This window comes from Sceloporus undulatus, chromosome 1 (assembly GCF_019175285.1).
Source record: "Sceloporus undulatus isolate JIND9_A2432 ecotype Alabama chromosome 1, SceUnd_v1.1, whole genome shotgun sequence".
In the NCBI taxonomy this organism is placed as follows: Eukaryota; Metazoa; Chordata; class Lepidosauria; order Squamata; family Phrynosomatidae; genus Sceloporus; species Sceloporus undulatus.
Window position 1 is genome coordinate 136,010,429 of NC_056522.1, and position 15,725 is coordinate 136,026,153.

A 15,725-nucleotide genomic window follows, 5' to 3' on the forward strand; every position below is an offset into this window, starting at 1 on the left:
GTCTCCATTTCCCCCCTCTTGTTCCTGGGACACAAGAGTAGCCAGGAAATGATCAACTTAGAGCTTAATATAACTTTCCCCTTCCATTTCGTCTTGGTTGACTCTTAACAATAGGTATATAGTAGGATGTGATTGATCATAGAATCATAGAATCATGATGATTCTGATCACACCACCCTACCCACATCCAGTTCTTGTATGTCATGAGAACATTAATGCAATTCCTTGTGCATTACAGAGGGCTGATTTGTAAACCCTACAGTGTGCATACACACAAAGACCAGTTGGAGAGAATACAAAAAAAAAGAGTTCCATAGCATCCTGTACCTTTACCTTTTCATCCTTTTACCCATGAGGATAAAATCACACTCTATATTTTATTCTGACAGCTTACATTCTGTTCTGATATTGTAAAGGAGGAGTCAATACATTTTAATTAGAACCATTACACCTGACCTTTTTTTTTTATCAGACAAAAATACTGTTGGAAGCATCACTTACATAAACTGTCTTCGCTGGTTTTAACGCCAAGTGCCTATTTGCATGAATTTCCCTGGAAATTTATAGAAATAAAAGGCACTCCTAAAGCCAAGTGCTTATTGCTTCTTAAAACTTCAAAATTACATCTGTCGCTACAAACCTTAGTTTCTAATGAACTATATAAAAACTATAGAACCCAATTTTAAATAGTCTTGAGAAGAACTTAATTTCATGATCAATACACATGGATACAAATGTCTTTGTTACATGGAGAATCTTAAGTTCTTTCCCCTGAGCAGTGTGTGTGTGTGTGTTTAACAGTTCAAGCATGTGCTGGGACTTAAAGTCTGAATATGAATTTAAGTCCCACCTGCAGCAAAATAAGAATAAAATAAAGTCAATACTCCCTTAAATCTAGGAGGCCAATCCCCAAACATTCACAAGGGACCATTTCCAGCATCTGCTTGAATAATTATTTACCACTTGGAGGCAATGATCGTTTATACTTTGAACGAAATGTTTCTTTCAGGTCCTGTATTGAAGCTTCCATTTTTTCAGCTGCTTCAGAGATCGCTTGAGTCTCTTGTTCTAGGTATTTGAAAAAAGCCAGAAAGTGGCCAGGAGCCATGGAATCATTTCTTTGGTGAAGACTGCAAAAACAGATGGAAATACTATTGATAAAAGAATGGATAAACGTTCATTACCCTGACATCTGATTTTCATGGGAAAAGGCAAGAAGTGGAAAGAGCTTATTTTGTTTGCCTGAACAAGTGCTGTTATATTCCCAATAGAGAAGGCGGGATGTACTTGAAATTCTGTTGCATAACCGAATAGCTTCTGGGGGAAATGGACAATTGTTTATCATTGTTTCTTAAAGAGCACAATTTTTTCAGAAATGAATTTTTCTTTGCTTAGACTTTAAGTCCAGGTCAGACCTGTGGGGGACAAACACCATATGCTGTTCCACCTCAGGCAGCAAAATATCTTGGGCAATGTATCCTTTGCCTTTTAGTTTCAACAGTATAACTAGTATTTCACTTTCTCTTTTCATAAATAAGGATACGTTGCACAAGCTAGTCATTGCATTGACAGATGCCTAGTACTGCACCCAAGACAGAATCAAATAGCATTATTTAGTTAAAATATTCAGAAACTGCCTCTGTTGATTCTGCGGATCTGATCCAGGCATTCCTTGACCAACCTATATTCAAGGATTTACAAAATCAAAACAGCCACAGGAGCAATATGAATAGTATATCGAGTATAAACAAGTGAAGAAGCTTGCCAAGAAAACCCTGTGATAGGTTCTCCTTGGAGTTGCCATAAGTCGGAAATGACTTGAAGGCAAACCACACCACACCAAATGAATGTAGACACAAGAAATAAAGGTGAATTTTAGTGAAAAGCCCCTCATTGCTTACAAACCACCACGAATGTTTATATGTCTGAATCTCAGTGGCTATGAGGTGAGTACAAGTTTTTTGGGTAGTGTAGACATGAACTCAATTTCACCTCTTAAAATGGCAAATTTTACCAAGCAACTTTCACACTAGGATAGCAAAAGCAAACTGTTTTTCCGAAAGACTTTTTTGCAGTCTATCTCTGCTTCCAGTGGGGCTAGAGTTTTACCACCAATCTGGATTGTGTCCCTCTCAACCACCATGTTTTTGAAGAAGGCCCAAGAAGACATATATAGATGGATAAAGACCTGAGCTATATAGGATTTTATAGGTCATAAAATGCACTTTGAATTGTGCCCAGAAACAAACTAGGTACCAGTGAAGCTATTTTAACAGGGGAGTAGTATGGTTTCCATAACCCACCCCAGATAGCAGTCTAGTTAGTACCATCAAAGTGCTAGCCAGGACTGACCCTGCTTAGCTTCCAAGATCAGACAGGATCTGGTGTCTTTGGGGTATTTAGGCTCTTTGAGGAATGAAAATCAAATTTCCACTATGCTGGATCCAGGGGGGGAACTTTCTGCCCCTACAACCCTCTGAGTGGGGCACAAAACCTGCCCAAAATGACCACCTTTCCCAAATAAAAATGGAATTGCCTGGACATCTATTTCTAGTTTGAAACTTGCTTTTAATGTTAAACAGTGCATGGGGACCTATTTACTTTTTTTATTTATTACATGTTTCAATAATAAAATCATCTTTCATACAATAGACTTGTGTAATTTCTCAGTTATTTGTCTCGGTTGAATTGTTCAATGTTCCTTATATACCTTTTGATTCTACAATACTTACATTATTTACAAACTCAATAAATTATCAGTCTTTAAAAAAAAACACCAAAAAACTAATTTAAGATATAAGATTCCTTGTCATTTTTCCCTTATGTTCTTCTTCTATTTTATCACATTTCTTATTGTTTAGTTTCTTTGTCCTTCTCTTTTTCCTAACCTTTTCTTTTCCCCTTATTCTTCCTCTCCCTTCTTTTCCCTCTCTTTTCACTTCCCTCATTTAATATATAAGTTCCTTTGTCATTTTGTTTTACTTTCTGTTCTTCTTCTACTTTATCCCACGTTTCTCATTGTTTAGTTTCTTTGTCCTTCTTTTTTTTCCTAACCTTTTCTTTCCCCTTTATTCTTTCTCTCCCTTCTTTTCCCTCTCTTTTTAATTATATTTCCTTCGCCTTCTTTCCAAAAACTTTCTATAACCTTAATCTTGTTGTCCTTTTGCCTTCTTTGCTGTATCTGTTTCTATATCTTTCTCATATATGTCTCTTTCCTCTTTTCCTTTCTTTATCCTATCTCTGTCTTCTCACCTCTAAGTAAGTAGAAGAAGGGTTTGAGAAGGTGCAAAGAAGGTACACGGAAGTGAGGGTAAGAGTGGAGATAAAAAAAGAGAAGGAAGTGAGGAGATAGAGATAGGATAGAGCCATGGGGACTTATTTACAAGGTGAACCACCATTCCTGGAAACCTTGAGACAGATGGTTCACCTTTTTTTGAGGCCCGAAAAGGGGTAGTCTGATATGGTCTGTACCAATGCAAGAGTGTTTCCCAAGTATGAAACAAATTGGACCTCATCTCATTCATTTCTCTCAGTCTTAGTGGCTGCACAGAAGCTGACAGTGTTTACTGACATTCTCAAATAGTAAATTCTTCTCTGGGGCATGTAAATCAATTTTCCATTTCTTTAAATATCATATGGTCTCTTTCGCATCTTCACCAAGATGTAAGGTTACAAGAGCACCAGAGTGGGTGAGAGCATCTGAAGTGGCAGACCCTGGAGGAAGTGCTACAGAATTATACAACCTCTTGGCACGTTGTGGTGGTTGTTAACAAGTACCTTGGCAATGAAATGGATGTGGTGAAGGTCAGGATGACATGCCTTTGATTAAACTACAGAATGTCACAGTGTGTATGGACTATACATATTGGCTCTTGTGTAATTTTGTCTTGACTCCTACTGGATACAACGACCCTTACTTCCAGTTCAGGTATTCCATTTCTTTCAAAAGCCCAGTCAGGTTAATTATAGAAGGGGAGAATGGATAAGATCCGGAGTGCCATACGCTCTGACTGTTCTGATTCGGGAAGGACAGTTCCAATTAACTTTCTCTCATCCCACTTTTTCAGCTATTTTAAAAATGTCTCAGGCTGCATCCGAACTACAGAATCAATCCAGTTTGACACAATTTTAACTGCCATAGTTCAGTGCTATGAAATCCTGGGAAATGTAGTTTGCTGTGGTCGCAGAGCTCTGTGACAGGGAAATCTAAATGTCTCACAAAACTACAATTTCCAGAATTCTATAGTTCTGAGCCATGGCAGTTAAAGTGGTGTGAAACTGGATTATTATTATTATTATTATTATTATTATTATCACTATTACTATTTTGCAGTGCTGATGCAGTCTTTGGGGCTATGCAGATGGCCCATAAGGGATGGCCTCCAGCTGTCACTTTGAGAGTCAGATCAGAGCTGCAGCAACCGCATGCCATGGCCCTGATCTGGCCTTTGCAGGACACAAAAAGGAGCCACAAAAAGTGGTTCCTTTTTGCACCCTGCAAAGGGAACAATAGCTACGCCGCTGCAGCTTTACGGTGCTCCTTCAGCACTGCATCATGTGGATGCAGCACCAGAGGAGTGCCTTGATCCCATGCACCATGTGATGTGGCACATGGCATCACACTGGCCTGGGGGCAGAGTTGTGACATGCGTCATATGGATGCTATGCCCCGACTCTGTCCCCATGCTGGCTTTTCCTGCCAGTTTGCACAGCCTCTCAGTCTCTTTATCTTCTCCACCCATTTTCTCACTGTCCTCATCTTACATCAGTCAGCAAACTGAATTCAAAGTGCAAAAGTAGTTTGCACTCAATTAATTCAGCAAGAGGGAGGGCATCTTTTCATTCCCAGTAGGCTCAGGCAAAAACAAACTGCTGCAGCTGCTTCTAGATTGTCTGTTCTTCCTCATAAATATCTTTTGCCATTTTGACCACATTTTGAAGTTGCTCAGCCACACATGTCTTAGGTTTCATCTGTGAAATGTTAGAGAGTACTGATTTCACTGCCTTTTTCCTGTACCCCATACATTCCCTAAAATAATCCATAGGGGTTGCAGGAACTTACAAACAAGATGGGAAGTGGCATGAATATTTCATGGGGGAAACTTCACATTTGGACCCAATCTACAGCTAGAAACAATGATATGCACGCACACACACACACACTCAGAGACACATACATTTTTCACCTAAGACATTTTTTCCCTTCAGTTATAAAAGAGAATATTCCTGTTTTGGTATTGTTCATATTGGACATTATTTTCAGAGGCTTTGGACATTGGCAGTTTCTGTAACTATTGTAGCAAACAAAGGGAGTCTGCTGTGTTTGTGTATGTGCTTTCAAGTCACCTGTTGACTTATGGCAACCCTATGGCTTTCCTTTTACTGGCAAGCAAAATCTTTTCTCTTCAAGCAGTCTTTTAATATATACAGTAATTGCACCCAGGTAGGCTTCTTACTGCGGTGTTTGCTTTTGTATGTTTTTAATGGTTTTATATTTTTAACTTGGTAGATTTTAGATGATTTTATATTTTTAACTTGTTAAAATGTGATTTTTAAAATTCTGTTTTTAATGTTGTACTGCCTTGGGTTCAGTTTAGAAGAAAGCAGCATATAAATAAGTTAATCAGTGAAATGAATTTCATAGGGTTTTCTTAGACAATGAATACTCAGTTCCATCCTGTGAAATATAACCTGCAGTACCTGGCCTTTGTTGGCAGCATCCCATCCAAGTACTCACCAGGGCTGACACTGCTTAACTTCCAAGATCATAGCTTTGAAGACCTGGTATCTTTAGGGGATTTAGGCTACCAAAGCACTATTGTTAGGTGTATGAAAAGGGTGTTAAATCGATTAAATGACATTGCAGAGGCACATTTATTCACATGATCCTTGTTCAAGTTCAAATATGGGTCACAAATAAAATATAATTTCACTCAGTGAAAGAACTTTCAAAACTTTCAAAACCAGCAAATGTACCTCTGAAACATAACTGTATATGGAATGATTAAAAGTTTCCCAGTTTGAAACTGGATGAGAAACTGCCCCTTTAACCCAGGAGTGCTTTTTCATTTTCAAGGGCATCACTGCAATTCATCTGTATCATAGTGCCACTTTCTTCAATAATTTGTGAGCTAAACATTTGGGTTTTCACAGTGCGGTGAATGCAGTTATTCTCAAGACCAAATCTGAAATAGTACAGATTTCCTTCCTTCTGTCCTCCCCCATCCACACTTCAGCATTTGATACTGATTAATTTCTTGATCCCAGATCAAGGCTTCTCACATTTTGGTAAAGCAGACTTTTTGCAGGACATAACTTTGGAAACACTTTTGATTATGAAATGGATTTGTTGAATATTCTGAGATTACTTCAAACATCTATATACTGCAAAGCGGGGGGAAAAACACTCTCAGATGTAATTAAAAATGTTTACAAGGAGCGAAGTAAGGGTGTTCCCAGATGGCATACTCCTAGCTCCAGCAATCAAGAAAGCATTGTGTATCTATGCTATCTTTTCCCCCAGTATGTTTTTTTTCCTGGTGAGAAAAAGAATGGAAGAAAAAATTAGAAGTCAGTCTTGTGTGGTAAAATTCTCTGTTTGTAGGATAAAGGCCTAACTTGGAAGGACCCTTAAGTATGAGAACAGTGATGCACTAGATACCAAAGAAGAATGACTGTAGTCCAATTTCTGGTCCATATGCCCTTCTGTTCCTGGGGTGAGTATCATGAGGCCATCTGGATATTGTCGGACTGGAACTCCCAAGAGTTAGTGGCAAAACTAGTGATGAGAAATACTGAAATTTACAGTCCAATAACATCTGAGAGGCTTCATAATTCCTACCCCTCTTCTATTTGGTGTTTTATAGGAAAATAAAACCAATGAGAATAAATATTCCATTGTATAAGTTGTGCTCTTTGCATAGTTGGAGGGCATTTAAATACTCTTTGTAGTCTTCGGAAGGTAAAGGAGTGAGTGACTGAATCTACAAGAGACCCTAATCTAGTTTAAATTAAGTTTTATACTTTCTGAAATGGTTTTTTTCTGACAGTGGTAACATACCATATTCTAAACATATAGAATCATAGAATCATAGAATCATAGAATCATAGAGTTGGAAGAGACCACTAGGGCCATCCAGTCCAACCCCCTGCCATGCAGGAAATCCAAATCAAAGCATCCCTGACAGATGGCCATCCCTGACATCCCTGGCTCCTACCATTCAGTATTAAAATGCTATTCTGTCTTTTTTTCATAAATAGATTTTCTCTAGTAAGGAAAACAGAAGGAAGAAACAATGGATAAACACAGGAGTTTTGCAAACAGAAAACATTGACAGGAACGCCCATAAACTTCCATGAAAAAGGCAATGTGATTGCACAGTGAAAGCCTTCCCTGGAGAGATTCTCCATGTTCTTCTCTTCACTTGCTCTCCTTTGCATCCCACTGCCCAATTTGCTTGACTTTTTCTTTCAATTGATTGCTAAGCTAGGGAATACTGATGGTAAAATTTGTCACTGTTCAGTTTTACAGACCTACTCCATCAAACTGTAAAAGCACAGACTGACTGACACTCATGTGAGCATATAAGTAGTTAGTTGAAAATGGTTTAAAGATGAAATACTATACAAAATTATGTGGAAGAAACTTCTATTGAATACAATGTGTTTTCCTTCTATGTAGACAAATAGAGGACTGTAATGTCACTGAGCTATAATGTGTATGTAATAAAACTTGCATTATGCTTCACAAAGAATTGTAGGGATGATTCATACATGAAGCTGAAAGAAATGCTACAACATGTAGCATTAGAGATGGTAAATCTCAATTTTTCTGATTCCTAATGGAAGTTGGGAACAATAAAAGTTTATTGTGCCATAGCTTTGGTACATGCTTTGATACATTCAGGAATACACACACACACACACACGAAACTACACAGCTTTTGCCATGAAAGTTTTGCAGCTTGCTCAAAAAATGACATTTCTACAAATTCCACAGCTTTTAGCTGAAAACTGCACAGCTTTTGTCATGAAAAGGACATTGTGCAACATTCAAACCAGCAAAGGATGCAGCTTCAGTTAGTCCCCATTTCCTTTTTTGCTGCATAACATTTGAGTTCTACAATTTCTAAGCAGCAAAGGTGGTCCATGAAAAGATACAACATGGTTTTTACACAAAGATGCACAGTTCCTCAGGCTTCTGTGCTGTTTTCAGTGCACAGTTTATGTTGTGCCAGAAGCATATAAAAATGAAAAATAAAATAAAATAGATCCCACAAGTTGCAGAAACTTATGGTGTGCCATTTTCCCTCTGGTCGTATCCAAATCCAAAGTCCCATGTCTATAGTAATATGGAGAAAATGTTCTTTGGTTCATCTTCTCTACTAACTTTTCACAGCCCCCCCCCCTTGCAGCACTGATGTAGTGAATAGTGGGCATGGAGCCTGCATGAAATTGCTGGCCCAAACCCAGCCCAATATATGTTGCTGCCTGAGGTAAGGGACAACTGGCATTCTTCCCACCCCATTCCATGTACAGAACATTATCAAGATGGCTGTTAAACATCAGTACTGGTGAATGGGCCAGATAACTAGTGATTGGTTGGCAAAGGGGCACACAGCCCTCAGCCCTCAAATGCCTTGTGCTGTGCTTGCCACCTTCTAGCATCTGCATTTTCCAACTGGCCTTGCAATTCTTGCTGGGGTTTTTTTTTTACCTCTTTTTTCCTTTACTTGTTTCTTCTTCTGATATAGAAGCTGCTTCCTGAGCAGTTCTTTTAATTCCATTTTCTTTTGTTTCTCCTGCACATAGAAAAAAACAGGCTCAACGCAGCACTAGAGCATATATCTAATAGCAACTGCATTATGCTGTGAATATGGCAGATAAGATTCATTTGGGCTTTCATGGAATGAAAAGCTCATGTCAGTTGATTGTATCAGAAAATGATGCCTCTTTTTCTCTTCACAAGCTAATCACCAAAATACAATTAATAACAGAATTAGGTGTGTTAATCCACTTAAATGGGTCTAAATGGGAATTTGCATTTGGGCCAATATCCACAATAGGGATCAACTCATGTGTCTCGATTAGCATACTCATAGTAGAATGTTATATATAATTCTCTGCCAGCAAAAGCCAATGTTATGGAAAAGGAGCTGGGAAATTTCTAGCAGGATAGTGAGTTGTCACAAAATTATCACAAAAAGGGAAAGCTAAACAAAAGAATAGCATTTCTGGCATGGGCCAGAAAACTCTGAGAGCAGCCCAAAGTATTCCGGCACTGAAGCTGCTCAAATTCTACCCATTACCTGGGTACTCCAGAGTGACACTAGCTGGTTGTTCATACTCGCCTCCTGTTGTGCTGCCCACCAGCATGAATTGCTCCCTCTGAGGCCAAAAACAAGGCACTCAGTGTTAATCACAGGACTGGGCACCTTGTTCTGACTCATCCCAGAGGTGGTGAGTGGCACAGGAGAATGTGTACGTGAACAGCCACCCAGTATCACTCTGGAGGGATCTGGATTTTCTGGGAAGCTCTGAAACAAAATATGAGTTTTTAAAATCCATTTTATAGGTGTTATAACATGGGTTCAGTGTTGAACTGGCTTTACACTGTAAAAACAATTTGCACCAGAATCAGGGATTGGGTCCTGCATTGTCTGGACAGATCATCAGGTGGACATATTATTTGGCCTGTGCAGACATGGCCTAGAGCTTAAATCCAGTCAACAGTGCCAACTAGAGTAGGGCCAAGGAATTAAGGCGCTTTATATATGTGTTATCTTACTATTCAGCAGCTGGTAATAGCAAGTGTATTTAGGCCTATGTCTTCCAGATAGCTAGTCTGGTCTAGTGGTTTGAGCATATGTAGCATTCCATTTGGTCATTTTAATGTATTTCCTGTATTTCCTTTTCCCATCTTAAGAAATTATTAATTCCACCAATTATGCTACCAGTATGATGTAGTGGTTTGAGCATTGGACTACATCACTGGAGATCTGGAGACCAGGGTTTGAAACCCCACACATGGCCACAGAAACTCACTATTTTTATTTTATTTTATTTATTTCCAAGATTTATATCCCAGCTTTCTCCCACAGTGGGATTCAAGGTGATCTTGAACAAGTCACACTCTGAGCTTCAAAGAGAGGCAAAGGCAAACCCCCTCTGAACAAATCTTGCCAAGAAAACCCCTAAGCTTTAGGGTTGCCATGAGCTGGAAATGACTACACAGCAGCAGTAACCAAAACTTCCATCAGATCTGCTTCTGCCCCAAAACTGTAATGCTCCAACTTTATAGAATCATAGAGTTGGAAGAGACCTCAAGAGCCATCTAATCCAACCCCATTCTGCCATGCAGGAAGACACAATCAAAACACTCCTGACACCACGTGTCTCCTTTGGAAGTTTTTAAACAGAGGCTGGATGGTCATTTGTCAGGAGTGCTTTGACTGTGTACTCCTGCATGGCATAGTTGATAACACCAGTTCAAAAATAATAGTGTTGCTGTAACATTAGGCTCATTTGAACTCATCTGATTCTGTCCCATTCCCACAACTGTATAAATATCCCTTGTAGTCTGAGGCTTTAATATCATTCTATACTGCTTATATCCATGAAAGCTGATGCTAAAATAAAATTGATCTTAAAGGGACTACCACACTCCCCCCCTTGCTTCCTCCTTTTCATTATGCAAGAGACTGACACAACAACTCTTTTGACAACTAATAAAAGAAGGATGCTTCTTAAATATTTTAGGTATAGAAAAGAACTCTACCCCCCACCACCACTGCAAAATCTAGGAAATAAGCTCCTTTTTAAAAAGATCTCAATAAATCAATCTAGAAGTTTCCTTTTATTGAACCCCCCCCCCCCCAAATATGCTGATCACTACCTATGACACAATGTTTGCTCCCCTGACAGCAAAATATATGGAATTTTTCTTCTTTTTTACTTACTGAATAACTCATTTCTGCCCTCCTGAACAAAAGCAAGGAAAACAGCCATGCTGGCCATTGTTATTGAAATTATGAAGAAAATGAATACTTTCATCTGAAAGATAATGAAAACACTGCAGCAAATGTCTGTTAGGATTACAGTTTAGCAAAGCAGCATACATATACATGTAAATTATTTTCTAGCTGTGTAAAATGTGATCCTCTTCTAGGCTCTTTAAATATTCAAATAATCAGAAGTTTAACATTCTCTTTTCAATGTCTGTAAACACACAGATCAAAAGAAATCAAAATAAACAGAGTTGGGGACACAGAGTTTCATTAACATAGGAACATAAGCACATGGGAACTTCACATAAGAAAAGACTTTATTTAAAAAGCAAGGCATATATCAAATAAGATGCTTCCTATTTTCAAAGGACACTTTTTAGAAAGTTTAAAGTATTCATTCACTATACTGTATCTTATTTGCTTTAAAATTGCTTTAAAACTTTTTAGATTGGAAACCACCACAAGATTCCAGTTCTAGTGGAATCCCATTAAAGTTAATGAAGGTATTATTGAAGATGACGTACATGGCAATAAATAAGTAAAGACCCATAGCAGCTAGCATACTTTACTGCTAAACATCAGCCCCACACCAAGACACCTTGCAACCTGAAGCAAAGGACAAAGTGACACTGGCCCTTGCATTCTGCCCATAGAAACAGCAGGACTTGCAGATGAATCTTCATTCATAGCTATTGATGGGATAATACACTCCACCTCACCTGAAGGAAGCAAGGTAGGCTGGAGGTGCAAGGATTGCCTGGGACATGTCCAGTTCCATCCTCTAACAGCCAAGAGACGGCCACTACTGTCTCCATATCATCCAGCATCTGCCTCTTGACTTGACCACCTCTCTCTGCCTAACAGTAGGGCCAGCTCTGCTGAACATCATTTACATTATATAACTAAACCTAAAGACACATAACTCTGGAAAAGAGCTGGTTTGCAACATCAAACATGAACATGCATGTAGAAATAAGCCATCAGCATGATAGATAATGCTGCAGTCAAAACGTTCTTGTTTTCTGAAATGCAATGCTTTCCAGCAGAGTTCACTTACTGAATTATAAGTTGACAACAAGTCTATAATAATCAAGAGCAAAAGAATTAGTCTACCAGTCTAAGGCTTTGACACTGTGCATATTTAATTGGAGAAATAGGACAGTCAATCTTGATTTATTGCTCATAGAGAAACCATTTATCAGAAATGAAAATCCCTAAATAAAATAGTGACTACACAAAGTGCAGGATGCAGCATGAAGTCTGTGTAAAAATGTGGACCTTCTTCCAGAAATTGAAAGCAAACATGTTATATTCTGACCTTTTCTTCTTGCTGAGGTTACCTTCTGCAGTTCTGTCATTTATCACTGGTACTAACTCTCCTTAAACACCACAGTGAAGTGCTCCCCAAGGCTCCAGTCTTCAGTATAAACTTTCTCTACGCATGAATACCCATTCAAAGTGATTTGAAACACTGCTTTTGACCCACACATTTTTCATACACAGAATACAGCATTTCATCTCAGCGGTTCCTGTTCTGCTAGTATTTCTGTCCTGCCACAGTACTACTGCATGGCCAATTTTGTTTCTATTCAGAATTCTGAATCTACTGAAGTGACACACGTTTGGTCAAAGTTTTAAACTCAAAGCAATATAAATCTAAAATGTAGCATTTCTCCCCATTGCAGAAAAGTTATACCAGACAAATACTGAATCTTGGGCAACTTGATGCTGACAAGATGTGTCAGCCTACCAATTGCATATAAAGTTCAAGAAGCCACAATGGCTGTACACATGCAGATTATTTTCAGTCTATTTTTTCCCATTTCTCTTTCCTTTGAATTAAAATATGAACCTGGACAAGGTGCAGAGAATAGTATAGTGGACCTGGCACATGGAAAATGTTGCTGGTGCAAATATACTGAAGGATTGTGTAGTCAGGCACAGCTGCTTGAAGCATATAGTTTTTTTTCTTTTGAAAAAGAAATAGAATAGTCAGTCCAGATGTTCACTTTTTACATATGGTGGGACATTGAATCTGCTCCCAGCATTCGTGACATACATAGAGTCCAACATGTAAAGTTCCAAATTATGGTTGCCATCCATCATGGTTGCCCACATTTTACCCAGTTTCTAGGATGGCACCCAGTGCTCATTTGGAGAATAGGTTGGCCCAGATTCTAAGCTTCCATTTTCTAAATGGAACTCTCTTGTCTTTGTAGGAATGGAGTTGTGGGGCAAAATGTGCAGTTATTCTTCTGCCAAGCGGTTTTAAAGGCAATAAGCCCACTCCATCTTTAAATGTGTTTAACCACTGAGTGGCCTATGACTGATGATTTTTTTAAAAGAAAGAGAGCTATAACTGTAGATCTGACAACTACTGACCACCATCCTATTAGGTTGTGCTGTGTATGCAGAATGGTTTTTTTCAATGAATTTTATTGAATTAAAAACGGTTACATAAACACATCCGACATAACAAAACATCAGAGTGGGTTTTTGAAAACAACATGCAAGAGTCATTTTCATCAGGTGTTGGCATAAGCATATTTGCATATGTGTAATTATTGTGTGTGTGGTGGTGCATTGAAATACACAGAGTACCATGTGGATGCACACTTCCTCTGTGCAGTACTTTTGTGCATTGGTCATTGTAATTGCAGAGAGCCACCATGGTGTAGTGATTTGAGTGTTGGACTATGACTCTGGAAACCAGGGCTTGAATCCCTGTTTGCCCATGGGTGACTTTGGACAAATCATACTCTTTCACCCTCAGAGGAAGACAAAGGAAAACCCCCTCTGAACCAATCTTGCCAAGAAAACACAGGAAAAACTGCAATGCCGTGACTATTATTTAATGTTCCATGTTATTGTACAGTAACTATGCAGTTGCTATAAGCAGGTACTCATTTACTGTCTGAATCTTGCTCAGCTTAGTAATTAACAGGACAATTCAATGGTTCATTTGCTAATGTAAATCCCAACTGATACTTACATGAGTATAAAGGCCATATCTGATGCCTAATCATATGTGTACTGCCAAAACTGGGTTTAACCTGCTTTCACCCAAGATTGTGTTATAAATGACTGTCATTTAAATGCTTGATAATATAATAAACAACTTTCCTTCCTATTTTTTTTCAGCTGAACATTATCATTTTTCAAGCTGCACATTTCCCTCCCAATTACACATTTTGCACCCAACTGTAGATAAAACAATCCTACTCTGCATGTATGGCACCTATATCAAGTAGAAGTATGTGAGTAAAGGAAAGAGGTTGCAGTTTCAAATAGTCATAAAGTGATATTGCTCAAGCTTCTTGGCCCAGATTCAGATATTATAGTTCAACAAGCTGGCTTTATCAGAAGCAAGCAACCATTAAAAAAAAATGAAGTCCATGAGGAAAGCGGGGGGGGGGGGGGGACACAGTAGTTTCATTTTAGCTAACTAATGAAGTAAAAGATTTGAGCTACAGACTCTCAAATGGGTGGCAGTATGCATCATGAAATACTTATAAAGCTTGATAGTGTGTGTGGGAATGCAGGTGTGTGTCTCAACAATGGGACTGAAATGTGTCAGATACACTTTCATTGTTCTTTTTCAAAGGCCAAGAAACTTAGCTAGAGACACCCACATTCTTCTGCATCAAAGCATTCCCATTTAAGCTAAAGGAGCATTTTCATGTGTGTCGAGATTTTTGTTTACTAAGAGCCTCGGCTCCTTCTTTAGTGTTTGAGGTTGAAATGTGTTTATTAGTTCAAAAAGAACCCAAGAGGGGAGGTTTGACATGACAGCCCTGCATACCTTTTTAAAACTAGTTTTGGCAAGCCTTCTACATTTTGGTTTCTATTGAAGGTCAACAAGGCCACTTTCTAACAGGAAGAGAGAAAAGTGAGCTTAATCCCAGCATTTAGAAGTATTATGATTTTAAAAAAATCATACGTAGAGATCCTGAAAAATTTCGGTGTATCTGATTTTAGGCTGATCCACTTCAAGAACTGATCACATACTGTTATCAGGACTAGCCTGTCTGAGCTGGTGCAATAAAGCCACCCACCCCCTAAATCCAAGATACAAATAAATCATCCTAAACAAGGCAGATGATGATGGTGGTGGTGGTGATGATTGGGCACTTGAGACACAAGGACCTCTTCCTTTTCCCCAGCAGTAAAAGTATAATAATCACCTATTACCCAACAAACGTTTTGCGTCCTTACATATCACTCATAGGCTGGCAACCAGTTAGGGAAATACACATGCATAAGTCACGCTAAACATGCGAGACCAAAAAGTCAGCCTTGTGCAATAGATGTATTCTACTGATGGTGGCAGAAGAGGAGTTGCGCTGACAGATGTTCCTCTTATATTTTTGCACTGAAATTTCACATTGTATATTGCATGTTGCAATTGTACCTTATGGGCTGCAGTTGAACATCATATATGATGTATTGTGAGTAATAATAATGATAAGTATTTATAATGCACTTTCCACCAAAAGGCAGAACATCAAACATATATAATCAATAAAACCCAACACTATAAAATGCTAAAATACTAAAATAATATACCAATATACTAAAAACAAACTTTTATCAGTCACTATCCATCTTTTCTACCTTAGGCACACTCAGCAACTTAATTCGGTGAATCAAAGAGGAAGATCTTCAACCCTTTATGAAAGTGGGTAAGATCCTCCTCTAGCCAGAGATTCAAAGGAAAAC

At 38.6% G+C, this 15,725-nt stretch overlaps 1 protein-coding gene across 1 annotated transcript in view; it reads right to left on the reverse strand.

The window, feature by feature from the left end:
• The window catches only part of TPO (thyroid peroxidase), an 87,787-nt gene extending 75,966 nt beyond the window's left edge, over positions 1-11,821 (reverse strand). The window contains 4 exon segments of the mRNA XM_042457411.1: positions 961-1,130; positions 8,717-8,801; positions 10,959-11,052; positions 11,726-11,821. Of these exon segments, the coding sequence (XP_042313345.1) occupies positions 961-1,130; positions 8,717-8,801; positions 10,959-11,052; positions 11,726-11,821 (445 nt within the window).
• Positions 11,822-15,725: the final 3,904 nt, after the last annotated feature.